At 44.2% G+C, this 19,991-nt stretch overlaps 1 protein-coding gene across 5 annotated transcripts in view; it reads left to right on the forward strand.

The window, feature by feature from the left end:
* The window catches only part of LOC121276353 (DNA-binding protein SATB1-like), a 158,723-nt gene that overhangs the window by 64,733 nt on the left and 73,999 nt on the right, over positions 1-19,991 (forward strand). For all 5 annotated transcript variants that reach the window (XM_041184660.1, XM_041184663.1, XM_041184657.1 and 2 more), the window contains one exon: positions 4,985-5,140. In XM_041184660.1, coding sequence (XP_041040594.1) covers positions 4,985-5,140 — 156 coding nt within the window. The remainder of the gene's footprint in view (positions 1-4,984; positions 5,141-19,991) is intronic.

The following is a 19,991-nucleotide window of genomic DNA, read 5'->3' on the forward strand; positions in this document are numbered from 1 at the left end:
CATGGTGGAAGACACGAGTAACATACCCAAGTTCAAGAGAGTCGGGAGGCAGAGATGAGTATGGTGGCCATTACCAAGGAGAAGGTGCTAGGAAAACTGAAAGGTCTGAAGGTGGGTAAATTACCTGGGCCAGATGGATTACACCCCAGAGTTCTGAAGGAGATAGTTGAAGAGATAGTGGAGGCGTTAATGGTGATCTTTCAGGAATCAGTGGAGTCAGGGAGGGTCCCAGAGGATTGGAAAATCGCTAATTTAACTCCCCTGTTTAAGAAGGGAGTGAGGCAAAAGACGGAAAATTACAGGCCGATTAGCCTGATCTCGGTCATTGGTAAGATTTTAGAGTCCATTATTAAGTATGAAATTTCAGAATACTTGGAAGTGCAAGGTAAAATAGGGCAACGTCAACATGGTTTCATCAAGGGGAGGTCATGCCTGACAAATCTGTTAGGATTCTTTGAGGAGGTAACGAGTAGGTTAGACAAAGGAGAGCCAATGGATGTTATCTACTTGGACTTCCAGAAGGCCTTTAACAAGGTGCTGCACAGGAGGCTGCTCAGTAAGATAAGTGCCCATGGTGTTAGAGGCAAGGTATTAGCATGAATAGAAGATTGGCTGTCTGGCAGGAGGCAGAGAGTGGGGATAAAGGGGTCCTTCTCAGGATGGCGGCCGGTGACTAGTGGAGTTCCGCAGGGGTCAGTGTTGGGACCACAACTTTTCACTTTATACATTAATGATCTAGATGAAGGAACTGAGGGCATTCTGGCTAAGTTTGCAGATGATACAAAGGTAGGTGGAGGGACAGGTAGTATTGAGGAGATGGGGAGTCTGCAGAAGGATTTAGACAGGTTAGGAGAATGGGTAAAGAAGTGGCAGATGGAATACAACGTGGAGAAGTGTGAGGTCATGCACTTAGCTAGGAAGAATAGAAGCATAGACTATTTTCTAAATGGGGAGAGAATTCCGAAATCTGGAGTGCAAAGGGACTTGGGAGTCCTAGTCCAGGATTCTCTTAAGGTTACCTTGCAGGTTGAGTCGGTAGTTAGGGAGGCAATTGCAATGTTGGCATTTATTTCGAGAGGACTAGAATATAAAAGCAGGGATGTGCTGCTGAGGCTTTATAAGGCTCTGGTCAGACCTCATTTAGAATATTGTGAGCAATTTTGGGCCCCGTATCTCAGGAAGGATGTTCTGGCCCTGGAGTGGGTCCAGAGGAGGTTCACGAGAATGATCCCAGGAATGAAAGGCTTAACATATGAGGAACGTTTGAGGACTCTGGGTCTATAGGTTTAGGGTTTAGAAGGATGATGGGGGGGATCTGATTGAAACTTACAGAATACTGAAAGGCCTGGATAGAGTGGACGTGGGGAAGATGTTTCCAATAGAGGAGAGACTAGGACCCGAGAGCAGAGCCTCAGAGTAAAGGGAAGACCTTTTAGAGCAGGGATGAGGAGAAACTTCTTTAGCCAGAGAGTGGTGAATCTATGGAATTCATTGCCACAGAAGGCTGTGGAGGCCAGGTCATTGAGTGTATTTAAGACCGAGCTAGATAGGTTCTTGATTGTTAAGGGGATCAAAGGTTACGGGGAGAAGGCGGGAGAATGAGGTTGAGAAACCTATCAGCCATGATTGAATGGCAGAGCAGACTCGATGGGCCGAATGGCCTAATTTCTGCTCCTGTGTCTTATGGTCTTATATTAGTCACATTGTTATTTATGTTTAAGCAACCATCCATATATAAATGAAATGATTTTTGGGGCAAATATAAGTGATATATAAAGATTGAATCTCGAATACTGTGTGCAGTTTTGGTTTCCCTATTTAAGGAAGAATGTAAATGTGTTGGAGGCGGTTCAGAGGAGTTTTACCAGATTGGTTACCTGGAATGAGTGGGTTGTCTCATGAGGATAGGTTGGACAGGCTGGGCTTGTTTCCACTGGAGCTTAGAAGAGCGAGGGATGACTTGATTGAAGCATATAAGATCCTGAATGGTCTTGAAAAGATGGACATGAAAAGGATGTTTCCGCTTGTGGGTGAGTCCCGGGCTCGGGGCCACTGTTTTAAAATTAGGGGTCACCCTAATAGGACAGGGATGAGGAGAAAGTTTTTTCTGAGGGTTTTGAAACTTTGGAACTCTCTGCCTCAGAAGGCGGTGGAGGGGGGTTAATGAATATTTTAAAGGCAGAGTTAGATAGATTCTTGTTAGGCAAGGGAATCGAAGGTTACTGAGGGTAGATGGAAATGTGGAATTCGAAACACTAACAGATCAGCTAAGATCTTATTGAATGGCAGAGCAGGTTCAAGGGGCCAATTGGCCTACTTCTGCTCCTATATCATATGTTTTGTACTGCTAAATGAGGTTGATTGAAAGGCATTATAAGGAAGATGGAGCCCATGTAGGTTTTTGAGAATGGAGTTAAAACTTGTCAAAATTATTTTTTACGATAGTTTTAAATGTTAGTATCAATAGTAACAGCTGTTCAATGGTTTACTGAGTTAATTCAGTAAACTGTTGTGTCGCACAGAGCCATGGTCTCAAATTCTGTCCCTTAACTGTACCAGAGGGATCAGTGCTGGGGCCTCAGCTATTTATGATCTATATTAATGACTTGGATGAAGGGACAGACTGTATTGTAGATGTACTGTATTTGGATTTCCAAAAGGCATTTGATAAGGTCACATAAAAAGGTTGCTACACAAAATAAGAGCCTATGGTGTTGGTGGTGATATGTCAGCATGGGTAGAGGAGCGGCAAACTAAAAGAAACAGAAATTTGGGATCATTGGGCCATTTCCTGTTTAGCAAACTATAACTAGTGGAACGCTGCAGGGATCGGTGCTGGGGCCTCAACTATTTACAATCTGTATTAATGACTTGGATAAAGGGGCAGACTGTATTGTAGCCAAATTTGCTGATGATACAAAGGTAGGTAAGAAAGCAAGTTGTGAGAAGGATCCAAAGAGTCTGCACCAGATGTACATATATATATATATAGGTTAATTGAACGGGTGAAGAATTGGCAGATGGAGTAAAATTTAGGAAAATATGAGGTTGTCCACTTTGGCAAGAAGAGTAGAAAAGCAGAATATTATTTAAATGGAAAAAGACTGCAGAGTACTGCAGTACAGGAGGACTTGGACGTCCTTGTACATGAATCAAAAAAAATTAGCATGCAGGTGCAACCAGTGATTAGGAAGGTAAATGGAATGTTAACCTTTATTACAAGGTGGATGAAGTATAAAAGTAAGAAAGTCTTGCTACAACTGTGCAGTTCATTAGCGAGACTGGACCTGGAGTACTGTGTACAGTTTTGGTCTCCTTACCTAAGGAGAGAGATACTTGCATTAGAAGGAGTTCAGAGAAGTTTCACTAGGCTGATTCCTAGGATGAAGGGGTTGTCTTATGAGGAAAGGTTGAGCCTATACTCATTGAAGTTTAGAAGAATGAGAGGTGATCTTATTGAAGCAAATAAGATTCTGAGAAGGTTGGACAGGGTTGATGCTGGGAAAATGCTTCCTTTCCTGGTGGAATTTAGAACTGGGGGGGCAGTTTAAAAATTTAAGATGGAGATGAGGAGGGATTTCTTCTCTCAGAGAGTCATTAGTTTTTGGAATTCTCTTCCACAGAGAGCAGTGGATGCTGGGTCATTGAATATATTCAAGGCTGAGTTGGGCAGATTTTTGATTAATGAAGGTGTTAAAGGAGGTAGGCAGAAAAGTAGAATCAAGGCCACAATCAGATCAGCCATGGTCTTATCAAATAGCGGAACAGGACCGATGGCCTGAATGGCCTATTCCTGCCCCTATTTCTTATGATCTTATGATTACTTTGCTGATCTTAGCTGGAGTTGTGATGGGAGCGATGGAGTTGATCTCATTGCCCTCTATTTAGCAGGGAAAATAAACCTGGGTTCCTGTTCCCCCAAATCCTTGAATCAATTGATCCCTGCTAGATGGATATGGATATTAGATGAGGACGGGACCCACCTGGTCAAGTTACCTGCTAGTTCCCACCCTCAAGGATTCTACATAAATGGCACTTGAACAAGTTTTCTGAGAACGGCACACCCAGAAAGCCCAAGACTCATCACATTCAGAAGAAGAAGAGGAAAACAAAATTGCCAATGGGGAACAAAGTAATAAAAAAGATTATTGTTGGACTAACACCTTATGGACTTTTTTTTAATTGCTGCTCAGAGTACACAGTTAGCTATGATTATTTCTTCAGGTTCCTAAGGATTTGTTTCACAAGTGTGACTTAATGGAAGAGAAGAGGAAAGATTTTTGATTTTTGATATTCTTGTAAAATGCTCTCCATTCTTGCATCAGTGATCCGGAACCTTTTTATTCTCATTAAGATGTCTTGCTTTGTTTTTAAATGTTGCCTGATGTATTGTTTTCAGTAGAACCTCCCACTCAATTTTATAAAGAACAGATTTTGATCCATTACTTTGTTTAAATCTTATAATTATTAATTGGAAGAAACTCACTGTCCTAGTGCTACCTTTCAAAGCATTACTTTATAACTGCAATGTTAGTAATGCCAGCACTTGAGCAGCAAAGCACCATGAGAACTTCAGGAAACAAATACATTTCAGCAAGGCAACATATGAATGCAAAGTATCCTTTTATTCTGTGGGAGTGAAAAGTTCCACTGCACAGCATACTAATAATTCACATCAGTGAAATACAGAAAGCATAATAGACACATGCAAATTATTATTTGACAATTGACATATCTTTCTGAAATATATTTAAAGGTTCAGCGAGATTCTAGGGATCATTGTCTCCCACAAACTTTAGGGAAAAAAAACCAGTAATGCTTAGTTCCAGGTAACCATCATAACTCACTCAAGCCTGTACTTCTTGTAAATTATGAGTATTTTACATTAGTGAAAGAACCCCAGTAACACATTATCAGCAGGGTGATATTGCCTTTGTATTTATACTTATAGTACATTATTAACTCAGATTAAACCTTTATCTAGGTCAAAACGTCCTCCATTACAACTGAATGGAATGGTAAATCGGAAGGCTGTGCACTTAATATTAATGCTTCCATTTACGATGAGATTCAGCAGGAAATGAAGAGGGCCAAAGTGTCCCAAGCATTATTTGCTAAGGTTGCAGCAACAAAGAGCCAGGTAAGGAATAGGTGCAGTGTACTTCTTTGCATAGAAGATTTATGATATGCTTAGGCTAATGGACCATCATGCACAACCTGTCCTGTATAGTCATTTATATTGTAAAAAGAAAAGGTTGCTTCATAGCAGAAAATGCTCGATATAAAGGATATGGAAAGCAGTTGTGAACCAAGTAGTTCTGCCTCTTTTATGGATACCAGTCGTTCATCAAAAGAAAAGTTAATATAGTGTTACTTTTATGTTTTATAGGGTTAATTTTCTTTTTACCATTCTGATCATAGAAATTGCCATTTACAATGTTAGAGTACAGATGCTAATAGTTTTATATGACATTCTCCTGGCTATTTTAATGGAGGAGAACTGGAGATCACACTCGCATATGAGAAGGTGGAGTAGTTTGGCTCCGAGATTTTGCCATGATTTCCTTTAAATGATTCTGTGATTGGTTAATAACAATGAGAAAAGCCAGATTGCGTTACTGTTCCTCCTTAGTTGGAGTACTTTCACTTGACCATCATTCTAGGTAGGCATAAAAAATACTGAGGATACCCAATTACTTTGAATGAACCTTACCTTTTGAATTCAGAGCTGACAGTTTCTGGTGGAATGTCAAGTGATCAAGAATCACTAATACAGCCCTTGCATCTTGCTTCTGTATTTTATGTTCTTATGTATGGATATGAAAGTGTTAGCTTGGCTCAGCTGGTGGCACTCTCACCTCTGAGTTAGAACTTGAGCATGTATTTTACATTGACACTTATGTGCAGTTTTGAAGGACTGCTGCGTTGCTGGACTGCTGTCTTATGGATGACATATTTATTCCAAAGGCCTTCTGCCAATACAGAAGGATGTAAAAATTGGAAGAAGAGGAATGAGTTATCTTGGACATATTTCTTCTTTCAGCCAACCCCACCAAAAACAGGTTAACCAGTCAGTCAACCCCACCAAAAAGACATTAACCAGTCAGTCAACACAACCAAAAACACGTAGACCAGTCAGTCAACACTGCCAAAAACACATTGACCAGTCAGTCAACACCACCAAAAACACATTAACCGGTCAGTCAACACCACCAAAAACAGGTTAACCAGTCAGTCAACACCACCAAAAGCAGGTTAACCAGCCTGTTAACCCCACCAAAAACAAGTTAACCAGTCAGTCATCTCATTTACTGTTTATAGGATCTTGCATATTAACTGCAGGTTTTGCCTACATGACAACAGTAACAATGGTTAAAAGTAACTTATTTGGATGTAAAGTGCTTTCGGACATCCTAAGGACACAACAAAGTGCAGTATAAATGCAAGTTTGTTCTATCAAAGCTTTTTCTTACCATAAGTAGATAAGGAACAAAATAATAGGCAAATTATCTTGATATTTTCATCTCAAATTTTCTTTAACATATTCAGCACATGTTGATTTTTATTCTTGCTGTGTTTCAATACACAGCTGAAAACACAACTTTGCTCCTTCTCCACTTATTGATCTTACATTTATTTATACTGAAGTACATATGAAGAGGCAATCACAAAGAAGCAATATTTATAATTTAAGCCACCAAACTAAGTAACAACAAGATTCTAAACTCTTTAGGCAAGAATGTTATCAACAGACCCTGCCCAAACAGCAGGACCATTTGCAGATAGGGAACCTGACTAGTGAAGTAATGGGCTTTGCCAAGGCTCTTTCCTAGAGCCACAGCATTAACATCCCACCTCCAGGTTCCCCAGCCAATTAGGGAGAGCGGGTGTTCATTCTGTCAAAGGAAGGATTTCTAATTTGCCGGTTACAGGGGCTCACAAGCACTTGGATTTTGAGACTGTAGCAACCTCAGGATGGAAAGGAGTCCGGGAAGGCTGTCCTCTTGGTCTCACTCTTACCTGGAGGTCCTGCTGTGGGATTTGAGGGGCTGTAGGAAGGTGAGCTCTCCCAAGGGTGGGAGGAAGAGGCCAGCCTCTCAAACCAAGCAGGCATGGATGGAAATAATGGAGGAAGTCAGCAGCAGAAGTGTGGTCCCTCCAACCTGGAGTCAATGCATCAACACGATCCAGGATCTTGGGAGAGAATGACAAGTGAATAGCATAATAAAATTAGAGCCCCACACACTTTGACTTTCCCAGCATTCTCCTGCAGAGCACTCCTCGGGACAACACACTTTGCAGCTCCATTCATTCTTGTCTTTACAGACATCTCCTTTATACCCCCATCTGACCAGCTGACAATCTCACTCATCCTCATCCTGTTGCTCTCTTGCACCCATGCCTTACAGTCAACCCTCTACAGATGTTGTCCTTTCATCTTCTCCTCACAAACTAATGCTCACACCCGTCTCCTTTCTCTCCTTGCAGGAGAAGAGAGCACACAACCTGGTGAGAGGTGGAGACCCTGTTTGGGAGGGGGGCTAGGCCCCCCAGTGACAGGCACCTTAATCAGCCACTGCTACTGCCAATGTATGCCCACCTGCCCCATTAAGAAGGAAGCTTTGTTCCAGAAGGTTGCAGATGTCAGCAACGACCTGCCTTGAGAGCCTGAGGCACTGGTGCTCACATATATTGAGAGAGTTGATTCCTTGCATATATACCTTATGTTGAGGGGACTCACCTCCTTCCAGATGAAGCTTGGTGCCCATCCCCTATGCTCTTTGGAGGGTAATGCAGCTAAGGAGCAGGCAGCTGGAGAACATGCTGCTGGTGGTGTTGCCCCTGCTAATGCTGTTGGCAGTGGTGATGCCTCTGCACTTACCCCTCAGGGGTACAAGGTGGAGCTGCACTTGAAGACTGGCAGCAAGGAAGTGTAGCCAATGATCGTGAAGTTCTAGACAAGTGAAGTGCCTTCCAAGAAGTTGGCAATTCCCCGTCAAACAATGATAGCATTCTCTGAGTGAAGAAGTGCTTTGAACAGTAGTGCCTCGATGGCCATGGTGGGAGCTTCTCAGTGTAAATGATCAAAGCCTTCCCAGCTTGTCAGCCTCACTGAAGAAGCTCTGCCTTGGTGACCTTGGCGAGTTGCTGGAAATGGGTACTCTGTCAGGGAAATACATAATTGAGGGTTAAAATCATTCTTAATTGACTTTTTAAGTAATTTGAACTGTTTACAGATCCTGCATGGCTTCAATCCCATCCCTGTGAAACCAGGAAGGGGGCTGAATGATGTTGGAATCCTAATAATTTTGGGGGATTTAACTCCCTTCCTGCACCTAAATCTGTTTCCCTTTGTAAAAATATTATCCATTGTATTGATCGGTAGATCATTTCTTACAGCAATCATTTTCAGACACACACACACAAAAAAATGAAACTTTTGAATGCTGACTCCTAATTGGATGATGGAGTAATCCTGCAATTGAGCTCCAGGTCAGAGAGTAACCATAAGAAACGCTCAGGTTTATAGCATGAGGTTAATGTAGTCTCAGATATTCAGAGTGCACCTACAGAAAGGTATGCAAAAATAATTTTAAACTGGAGAAAAACCCAAAGGAATGAGTTAAAGTAATGACCACCATTTTCTCAACTATTTATCTATGAGAAATTGGATAAATAAACATAAATAATCACATGGAATGTTAATCATCAGGGTACAAACATAATAGCAAAGCATGCAGCAGGAACATTATCCAGTACGTGTCCAGTAACACAAACTACGCTGAATATTAAGATTGTACATGAGCTAACCATTATCACTCAACACAAATAACAGTTCTCATTGAAGAAGTTGGCCTTCTCTAACTCCTAAATAAAAAGAGAGATATGGAGAATACTTCCAACTGAAACTCCTCACCCTCTTCAAGGAAGCCAACATTTGCATTAAGTCTATGGAGGGGATGGGAGATGAACTGCTAGTTTATATCACTATGGCAATGTATAGTATTATTGACTGCACAATTCATCACCAGTGAACACAAACACAGTTACAGTACTCATGGGATACATGGCACGTGATTACAGTGATAGAGCAGAATACACAACAGGGAAGTAAGATCAAGTAAGATAATTTTTCTTTCTTCTCATAAAAAGGGTACTGCCCAATGTAATGCTCTCTAGCTATTCATATATGAGTACAGATATATACTGTACTTCAGAGACGTATCTGTATAGAAACAGGAAACATTATATAATGAAATCCATCCCTTGAGGAAGGGACAGAATGTGTGCCACTTGCAGAATGCATATTCAGTTTGTTGCAGAACACTGCCAGGTTTAGAATGGGGGGGCAGTGGCGTACTGGTAATGTCACTGGAGTAGTAATCCAGAGGCCCAGGCAGGTGGTAGAATTTGAATTAAATTAATTAATTAATCTGGAATTGAAAGCTAGCCTTAGTAATGGTGACCATGAAACTATGATTGATTGTCGTAAAAATCCATCTGGTTCACTAATGCCCTTTAGGGGAGGAAATTTGTCATCCTTACCTGGTCTGGCCCACATGTGACTCCCAATCCACAGCAATGTGGTTCACTCTTAATTGCCCTCTGGAATGTCTATGCAAGCCACTCAGTTGTATCAAACCACTATGAAGCTTAAAAGGAATGAAACCGGATGGACCACCTGGCATTGATCAGTGCAATGGCAAATCCCAGCCCTGTCGACCCTGCAAAGTCCCTCTTATTAACATCTGGGAGCTTGTGCCAAAATTGGGAGAGCTATCCCATATACTAGTCAAACAACAGCTTGACATATTCATCCTCACGGAATCATACCTCACAGATAATGTCCCAGACACCGCCATCACCATCCTTGAGTATGTCCTGTCCCACCAGCAGGACAGACCCAGCAGAGTTATACAGTCAGGAGGGAGTTGCCCTGGGAGTCCTCAACATTGACTCCAGACCCCATGAGTTCTCATGGCATCAGGTCAAACAGGGGCAAGGAAATCTCCTGTTGATTACCACGTCCCCTGCCAATCTCATCAGCTCATGTTGAACACCAATTTCAGGAAGCACTGGGGGTGGCAAGGGCACAGAATACACTCTGGATGGGGGAGCTTTAAAATCCGTCACCAAGAATGGCTCGAAAGCACCACTACTGACTGAGCTGTCTGAGTCCTAAAGAACAAATCTGCTAGACTGGTGAGGGAATCAATAAGAGGAAAAAATCTACTTCACCTCGTTCTCACCAACCTACCTGTCACAGGTGCATCTGTCCATGACAGCGTTGGTAGGAGTGGCCACCCTGCACAGTCCTTGTAAAGACAGTCTCACCTACACATTGAGGATACCCTCTGTTGTGTTGTGTGGCACTACCACCGTGCAAAATGGAATAGATTCTGAACAGATCGAGCAATTCAAAACTGGGCATCCATGAGCCATCCATTAGCAGCAGCAGAATTGCACTCAACCATAATCTGTAACCTCATGGCCCAGTATATCCCCCATTTTACCATTACCATCAAGCCAAGAGGTCAACCCTGGTTCAATGAAGAGTGCAGGAGGGCATGCCAAGAGCAGCACCTAAAATTGAGGTGCCAATCTGGTGAAGCTACAATATAGGGCTACTTGCGTGCCAAACAGCAGAAGCAACATGTGATAGAGCTAAGTTATCCCACAAACAAAGGATCAGATCAAAGCTCTGCAGTCCCTCCACATCATGAATGGTTGTGGACAATTAAACTAACTGGCGGAGGAGGCTCCATAAATATCCCCATTCTCAATGATGGGAGAACTCAGCACATCAGTGCAAAAGATGAGGTTGAGCATTTGCAGCCATCTTCAGCTAGGATGATACATCTCGGCCTCCTCCCAGGGTCCCCAGCATTACCGATGCCAGTCTTCAGCCAATTTGATTCACTCCACGTGATATCAAGAAATGGCTGAAGGCACTGGATACTGCAAAGGCTATGGGGCGTGACAATATTCCGGCAATAGTATTGAGGACTTGTGCTCCAAAGCTTGCTACACCCCTAGCCAAGTTGTTCCAGTACATCCACAACACTGGCTTCTACCTGGTAATGTAAAAAATTGCCTAGGTATGTCCTGGCCACAAAAAACAGGAAAAATCCAATCCAGCCAATTACCTTCCCATCAGCCTACTCACGATCATCAGTAAAAAAGATGGAAGGTTTCTTTATCAGTGCTATCAAGCAGCACTTAGCAATAACTCAGTTTGGGTTCTGCCAGGGCCACGCAGCTACTGACATCATGACATCCTTGATCCAAACATGGACAAAATAGCTGAACTTAGGAGGTGAGATGAGAGTGACTGCCCTTGACATCAAAGCAAGCATTTGACTGAGTGTGGCATCAAGGAGCCCGAGCAAAACTGGAGTAAATGGGAATCAAGGGGAAAACTCTCCATTGGTTGGAGTCATGCCTAGCGCAAAGGAAGATGGTTGTGGTTGCTGAAAGTCAATCATCTCAATCCTTGGATATCACTGCAGAAGTTCCTCAGGGTAGTGTCCTAGGCCCAATCATCTTCAGCTGTTTCATCAATCACCATCCCTCCATCATAAGGCCACAAGTGGGGATGCTCACTGATAATTGCACAATGTTCAGCACCATTCGCGACTCCTCAGATACTGAAGCAGTCCATGTCCAAATCCAGCAAGACCTGGTCAGTATTCAGGCCTGGGCTGATAAGTGGCAATTAAAATTTGCCACACATGATTGCCAGGCAATGACCATCTCCAATAAGGGAGGATCTAACCAAAGTCTCTTGACATTCGGTGGCATTAATATCGCTGAATCCCCCACTATCAACATTCTGGGACAAAAACAGAATTACCTGGAAAAACTCAGCAGGTCTGGCAGCATCGGCGGAGATGAAAAGAGTTGACGTTTCGAGTCCTCATGACCCTTCGACAGAACTTGCGTTCGAGTCCAAGAAAGAGTTGAAATATAAGCTGGTTTAAGGTGTGTGTGTGTGGGGGGCGGAGAGATAGAGAGACAAAGAGGTGGAGGGGGGGGTGGGGGGGTGTGGTTGTAGGGACAAACAAGCAGTGATAGAAGCAGATCATCAAAAGATGTCAACGACAATAATACAATAGAACACATAGGTGTTAAAATTAAAGTTGGTGATATTATCTAAACGAATATGCTAATTAAGAATGGATGGTAGGGCACTCAAGGTATAGCTCTAGTGGGTTTTTTTTATATATAATGGAAATAGGTGGGAAAAGGAAAATCTATATAATTTATTGGAAAAAAAAAGGGAAGGGGGAAACAGAAAGGGAGTGGGGATGGGGGAGGGAGCTTACGACCTAAAGTTGTTGAATTCAATATTCAGTCCAGAAGGCTGTAAAGTCCCTAGTCGGAAGATGAGGTGTTGTTCCTCCAGTTTGCGTTGGGCTTCACTGGAACAATGCAGCAAGCCAAGGACAGACATGTGGGCAAGAGAGCAGGGTGGAGTGTTGAAATGGCAAGCGACAGGGAGGTTTGGGTCATTCTTGCGGACAGACCGCAGGTGTTCTGCAAAGCGGTCGCCCAGTTTACGTTTGGTCTCTCCAATGTAGAGGAGACCACATTGGGAGCAACGGATGCAGTAGACTAAGTTGGGGGAAATGCAAGTGAAATGCTGCTTCACTTGAAAGGAGTGTTTGGGTCCTTGGACAGTGAGGAGAGAGGAAGTGAAGGGGCAGGTATTGCATTTTTTGCGTGGGCATGGGGTGGTGCCATAGGAGGGGGTTGAGGAGTAGGGGGTGATGGAGGAGTGGACCAGGGTGTCCCGGAGGGAGCGATCCCTACGGAATGCCGATAAGGGGGGTGAAGGGAAGATGTGTTTGGTGGTGGCATCATGCTGGAGTTCGCGGAAATGGCGGAGGATGATCCTTTGAATGCGGAGGCTGGTGGGGTGATAAGTGAGGACAAGGGGGACCCTATCATGTTTCTGGGAGGGAGGAGAAGGCGTGAGGGCGGATGCGCGGGAGATGGGCCGGACACGGTTGAGGGCCCTGTCAACGACCGTGGGTGGAAAACCTTGGTTAAGGAAGAAGGAGGAAATGTCAGAGGAACTGTTTTTGAATGTAGCATCATCGGAACAGATGCGACGGAGGCGAAGGAATTGGGGGAATGGGATGGAGTCCTTACAGAAAGCAGGGTGTGAGGAGCTGTAGTCGAGATAGCTGTGGGAGTCGGTGGGTTTGTAATGGATATTGGTGGACAGTCTATCACCAGAGATAGAGACAGAGACGTCAAGGAAGGGAAGGGAAGTGTCAGAGATGGACCACGTGAAAATGATGGAGGGGTGGAGATTGGAAGCAAAATTAATAAATTTTTCCACGTCCTGACGAGAGCATGAAGCGGCACCGAAGTAATCATTGATGTACCGGAGAATGAGTTGTGGAAGGGGGCCGGAGTAGGACCAACTTTAATTTTAACACCTATGTGTTCTATTGTACTATTGTCGTTGACATCTTTTGATGATCTGCTTCTATCACTGCTTGTTTGTCCCTACAACCACACCCCCCCCACCCCCCCCCCTCCACCTCTTTGTCTCTCTATCTCTCCGCCCCCCACACACACACCTTAAACCAGCTTATGTTTCAACTCTTTCTTGAACTCGAACGCAAGTTCTGTCGAAGGGTCATGAGGACTCAAAACGTCAACTCTTTTCATCTCCGCCGATGCTGCCAGACCTGCTGAGTTTTTCCAGGTAATTCTGTTTTTGTTTTGGATTTCCAGCATCCGCAGTTTTTTTGTTTTTATCTCTGTGTTTAATTGACTGCCACTGCTCTTCAAGAAATGCCTACCTCCTTGAAGAAGTTCTGTTTCTCTCTGCGACAAGATTTCCGTATCTCTCTGTTGTCTTGCTCACCTTCTTTGCTTTCCATTTCCCTCCTAGTGTTTGACAAGGTGTTTACTAAAACCCGCTTTCACAGCCATATCTCCTTTCTCAGTGACTGTCTCCGTCTCCGACTTACCCCACGTGGATTTCAACTGAAATTCCACCCCTCATGTTTCGAACCCACCCAGGATTACAGGTATCTCCGGGACATAAAACGTTTCTCGGACTGCTGTTTCCGTCACATTCTGAAATCCACACTCAGTGCCATGCGCCGCCATATGAACACACTCGACCTCTCCCTCCAGCAGCACCGCCGTACCCTTTTTCAAAGCTGCGTGTGCCCCCAGTTTCATTTTATCCTTCGGCTCATCCGACGCCTCAACAAGAAACTTTTTCTCTTTCTCTCAAGTGCTAAGGAACGCAAGCTACAACAACTCATCGACACCAACACCCATCTAGGACCCCCCACCCCTGCCTGTTCCTCCGTCCCCACCCTTTCTTCCAATCCCAACCCCAGCCGTGTATTCACTATACCCCCTGACCTTCCCATCTCCGATGCTGAACGTTCAGTGCTCAGCAAAGGACTTAGTTTCATACCCTTACGCCCTCACCTCAATGAATTTCGGGCTCGGCATGATACTGAACTCTTCTTCCGCATTCTTCGTCTCTGGGCTCACTTCTTTGGGCAGGAGTCCTCTCCCAGTTCAACGGATCCTTTTACCCATCTCCAATATTTTCCCTCCACCTGGACCCCTCCCTCTGGATTCTTACCTTCTCTCGATCTTTTCATTGAGAACTGTCGGCGCGACATTAGTCGTCTCAATTTCTCTGCTCCTCTCACCCATTCTAACCTGTCTCTCTCTGAACTTACTGCACTCCATTCTCTCAGGTCCAACCCTGACATTGTCATCAAACCCGCTGACAAGGGTGGTGCTGTTGTTGTCTGGCACACTGAACTCTACCTCGCGGAGGCTGAGCGTCAACTCGCAGACACCTCCTCCTACCTCTCCCTGGACCATGACCCCACCACTGAACATCAAGCCATTGTTTCCAGGACTGTCACTGACCTCATCTCCTCTGGGGATCTCCCTCCCACAGCTTCCAACCTGAAAGTCGCCCAACCTCGGACGGCCCGCTTCTATCTCCTACCCAAAATCCACAAACAGAACTGCCCCGGTAGACCGATCGTCTCAGCTTGCTCCTGCCCCACAGAACTCATTTCTCGTTATCTTGACTCCCTTCTCTCCCCTTGTCCAGTCCCTTCCCACCTACATCCGTGATTCCTCTGACACCTTACGTCACATCAACAATTTCCAGTTCCCTGGCCCCAACCGCTTCCTCTTCACCATGGACGTCCAATCCCTCTACACCTCCATCCCCCACCAGGATGGTCTGAGGGCCCTTAGCTTCTTCCTCGAACAGAGGCCCGAACAATCCCCATCCACCACTACTCTCCTCCGTCTGGCTGAACTTGTTCTCACACTGAACAATTTCTCCTTCAACTCCTCTCACTTCCTCCAAATAAAAGGTGTGGCTATGGGTACCCACATGGGCCCCAGCTATGCCTGTCTCTTTATGGGGTATGTGGAACATTCCTTGTTGCAGTCCTACTCCGGCCCCCTTCCACAACTCTTTCTCCGGTACATCGATGATTACTTCGGTGCCGCTTCATGCTCTTGTCGGGACTTGGAAAAATTTATTAATTTTGCTTCCAATCTCCACCCCTCCATCATTTTCACGTGGTCCATCTCTGACACTTCCCTTCCCTTCCCTGACCTCTCTGTCTCAATCTCTGGTGATAGACTGTCCACCAATATCCATTACAAACCCACCAACTCCCACAGCTATCTCGACTACAGCTCCTCACACCCTGCTTCCTGTAAGGACTCCATCCCATTCTCTCAATTCCTTCGCCTCCGTCGCATCTGTTCCGATGATGCTACATTCAAAAACAGTTCCTCTGACATGTCCTCCTTCTTCCTTAACCAAGGTTTTCCACCCACGGTCGTTGACAGGGCCCTCAACCATGTCCGGCCCATCTCCCGCGCATCCGCCCTCACGCCTTCTCCTCCCTCCCAGAAACATGATAGGGTCCCCCTTGTCCTCACTTATCACCCCACCAGCCTCCGCATTCAAAGGATCATCCTCCGCCATTTCCGCGAACTCCAGCATGATGCCACCACCAAACACATCTTCCCTTCACCCCCCTTATCGGCATTCCGTAGGGATCGCTCCATCCGGGACACCCTGGTCCACTCCTCCATCACCCCCTACTCCTCAACCCCCTCCTATGGCACCACCCCATGCCCACGCAAAAAATGCAATACCTGCCCCTTCACTTCCTCTCTCCTCACCGTCCAAGGACCCAAACACTCCTTTCAAGTGAAGCAGCATTTCACTTGCATTTCCCCCAACTTAGTCTACTGCATTCGTTGCTCCCAATGTGGTCTCCTCTACATTGGAGAGACCAAACGTAAACTTGGCGACCGCTTTGCAGAACACCTGCGGTCTGTCCACAAGAATGACCCAAACCTCCCTGTCGCTTGCCATTTCAACACTCCACCCTGCTCTCTTGCCCACATGTCTGTCCTTGGCTTGCTGCATTGTTCCAGTGAAGCCCAACGCAAACTGGAGGAACAACACCTCATCTTCCGACTAGGGACTTTACAGCCTTCTGGACTGAATATTGAATTCAACAACTTTAGGTCGTAAGCTCCCTCCCCCATCCCCACCCCCTTTCTGTTTCCCCCTTCCCTTTTTTTTTCCAATAAATTATATAGATTTTCCTTTTCCCACCTATTTCCATTATATATAAAAAAAAACCTACTAGAGCTATACCTTGAGTGCCCTACCATCCATTCTTAATTAGCACATTCGTTTAGATAATATCACCAACTTTACTTTTAACACCTATGTGTTCTATTGTATTATTGTCGTTGACATCTTTTGATGATCTGCTTCTATCACTGCTTGTTTGTCCCTACAACCACCCCCCCCCACCCCCCCCTCCACCTCTTTGTCTCTCTATCTCTCCACCCCCCACACACACACCTTAAACCAGCTTATATTTCAACTCTTCCTTGGACTCGAATGCAAGTTCTGTCGAAGGGTCATGAGGACTCGAAACGTCAACTCTTTTCATCTCCGCCGATGCTGCCAGACCTGCTGAGTTTTTCCAGGTAATTCTGTTTTTGTTTTGGATTTCCAGCATCCACAGTTTTTTTGTTGTTATCAACTTTCTGGGGATTGCCATTGACCAGAAACTGAATTGAACTAGCCATATAAATACTGTGGCTACAAGAGTATGTCAGAGGCTGGGAATTCTATGGAGAATAACTCTCCTGACACCCTAAAGCCTACCAACCATCTACAAGGCACAAGTCAGGAGTCTTTGTCTGGAAGAGAGTAGCTCCAGCAACACTCAAGAAGCTAGACAACATCCAGGACAAAGTAGCCCGCTTGTTGGCACCCCATCCAACACCTTGTACATTTACTCTCTACCGATGCAGTGGCAGCAGTGTGTACCATCTACAAGATGCACTACAGCAACTCGCCAAGGCTCCTTCAACAGCATCTTCCAAACCCGCAACCGCTACTACCCAGGATCACAAGGGCAACAGATACATGGGAACACCACTATCTAGAAGTTCCCTCCCAAACCACATGCCATCCTGAATTAGAACTATAGCACCATTCCTTCACTGTCGCTGGGTCAAAATCCTGGAACTCCCTCCCTAACAGCACTGTGAGTGTACCTACACTACATGGACTACAACGGTTCAAGAAGGCAGCTTACCGCCACCTTCTCAAGGGCACTTCGGGATAGGCAATAAATGTTGGCCTAGCCTGCATATCTTGAACGAAAAAAAATTTCCGTGACAAAGGGAGGTTTCTACATATTGAGGACTTGTGTGTAACTCACTAATTTCCATTCGGGGTACTGTGGAAAACTCTTATCACCTGTCTTTTGTCCACTTTAATTGTACATGTCTTTCAAAATCTACCATAGAAGACATGCTAAGTTCAGTGTCACCTGCATTGTATAGTGCCTTGATTTGTATGGCAAGCACAGTGGAAAGCTTTCCAGTAATGTGGGCATGATGTCAACCTGCATTTTTCACAGAGCATCATCCCTTGGTCGCTAAGGGTCTCAGAGACCCTTAGTCCTAGGACCTAAGTCCTCAGAGAAGTAAAAGCATTCTGCTTGCAGAGATCTGGTGCTTCATGGGAGCTTGGCCTTTCGTAAAGGCCTGAAGCAAAAAAGACAGCATGAGGCATGAATGCATACGTGGATTTCCAAGGCCAAGCAGAAACTCCCTGCCAGTACAATGGCTATCATTACAGGCACACTCCTGATCCCTATAAAGGCTTAGCACCTACAGATTGTGTTCCATCCCCATCCATGGAAACTCCTGAGCAAACTTCCCATTGTAGCTGCTTTTTCTGGAAAATCACTTAGAAGTAGCAAATAAGATATTCCTTTTGGTATTGAAGGTTGAGGAGGAAAATGGTGATTTTATGACGTGATTAACACATTCAAGACAGTGTGCATCATGAGAGTGGAAGGTATGTTTAGCACTGAGAAGTTAGTTTAATACATTTTTACGATACACTTGTAGCCAAGAATTATAGTTTTACAGTTAAAGCATCAGATTCAGGAAAAAAAGGTGCTTTATTTGACCTTAGAAGTGATGAATATATTTAAGGTGATAATCCAGCAAGGATTACTTTTTAGGGATATGAAACATTTGCTGTAGCCATTGGGAAGCATGTTAAATAAGCTGAACATTGATTGGTTATTTGTTTATTATGGAATTGTGCTTATACAGAGAATATGAATCTCAAGTGCAATGTAAGGTTTTGTTTGAAGCTGCATTAATTATAAAATATGGAAATTTCATAGATTTAGTATCTTAAATACCTTCTGTATATTGGTGATTAATGGTTCTCTGAATAGATATTGGCCTTAAGTTCATTCAATAGTGAAACATTCTTGGATCACGGACTGACAAAGCAATCTCCTATGGATTATCCCTCCATTATTTAGGGATGGGCAATAAATGCTGGCCCAACCAGTGAAGCCCACATCCCATGGTACTCATCCCTGTGTAGTGCAATGTCTTCTTGTAGCAGGGTTGGACAGAAAGGTGGAATCTCTGTTTCTTCCAACATGCAGCAAAACTTAATTCTTCCAACATATTTTGGTGCATACTGTAACATCCACCCTCTCCTCCGCTGAGGCTCGTTTAAGAGCTCAAGGAATCCAAATTGCTGTTCAGTTAGGACACTTGCTATCCTGTAGGCCTCATAGTAATGTGTCACTAGTGCAATATTAAGGTTTTTACCAAAGGGCATAGAGCATAATTGTACAAAAATACATGCTATCATCAAGAAGCTTGCCGCCTACTCTACCTCAACAGCAAACTATGTTATCTTGTACCTTTAACATAGTGAAACCTCCCAATGTATGACAGAGTGTTGACACGAATCGACATGAAAAGACATTAGGGCAGATGAGGAAGGTTTTAAGGACTATCTTAAAGGAGGAAGAATATGAAGAGTAGCAGAGAGATTTAAGGAATTCCAGAGTTTAGAACTTTGGCAGCTGAAAGCATGGCTGTCACTGATAGCACAATTAAAATTGAGGATGCTGAAGATGCCACAAACATAGGAGCATAGATCTCAGAAGGTTGTAGAGCTCCAGGAAATTATTGAGATAGAGGTGAGGCTGTGGGGGCATTTGAAAACGGGATGAGAATTTTAAAATTGAGGCATTGCATACCTGGGAACTAATGTAGGAAGCAAGCACAGGGGTGCTGGTAACTGAGTTTTAGATTACTTCAAATTTATAGAGAATAGAACATGGGAGTCTGGCTAAGAGTATGTTGGAGTAGTATACAATCAATTACTTCCTGTGCTCTGGGCAATGCACAAATGCCATGCTTCTGCTGTTGTTCCCCAGCAAAGTTAATTTAGTTGTTAAATGCTCAAATAAAAATTCTTACAATTTCCCCTGTGCAACAGTGGACAGCAACAGCCCAATGCAACTGATATCAACTACAGGGGACTGGAAGGACTCTGTTGTGAAAAATTAAGGATTGCAATTACCATGATAACTACAGTGAGGCCATCATGATAA

The sequence above is a fragment of the Carcharodon carcharias genome, chromosome 3 (assembly GCF_017639515.1).
Source record: "Carcharodon carcharias isolate sCarCar2 chromosome 3, sCarCar2.pri, whole genome shotgun sequence".
Taxonomy (NCBI): domain Eukaryota; kingdom Metazoa; phylum Chordata; class Chondrichthyes; order Lamniformes; family Lamnidae; genus Carcharodon; species Carcharodon carcharias.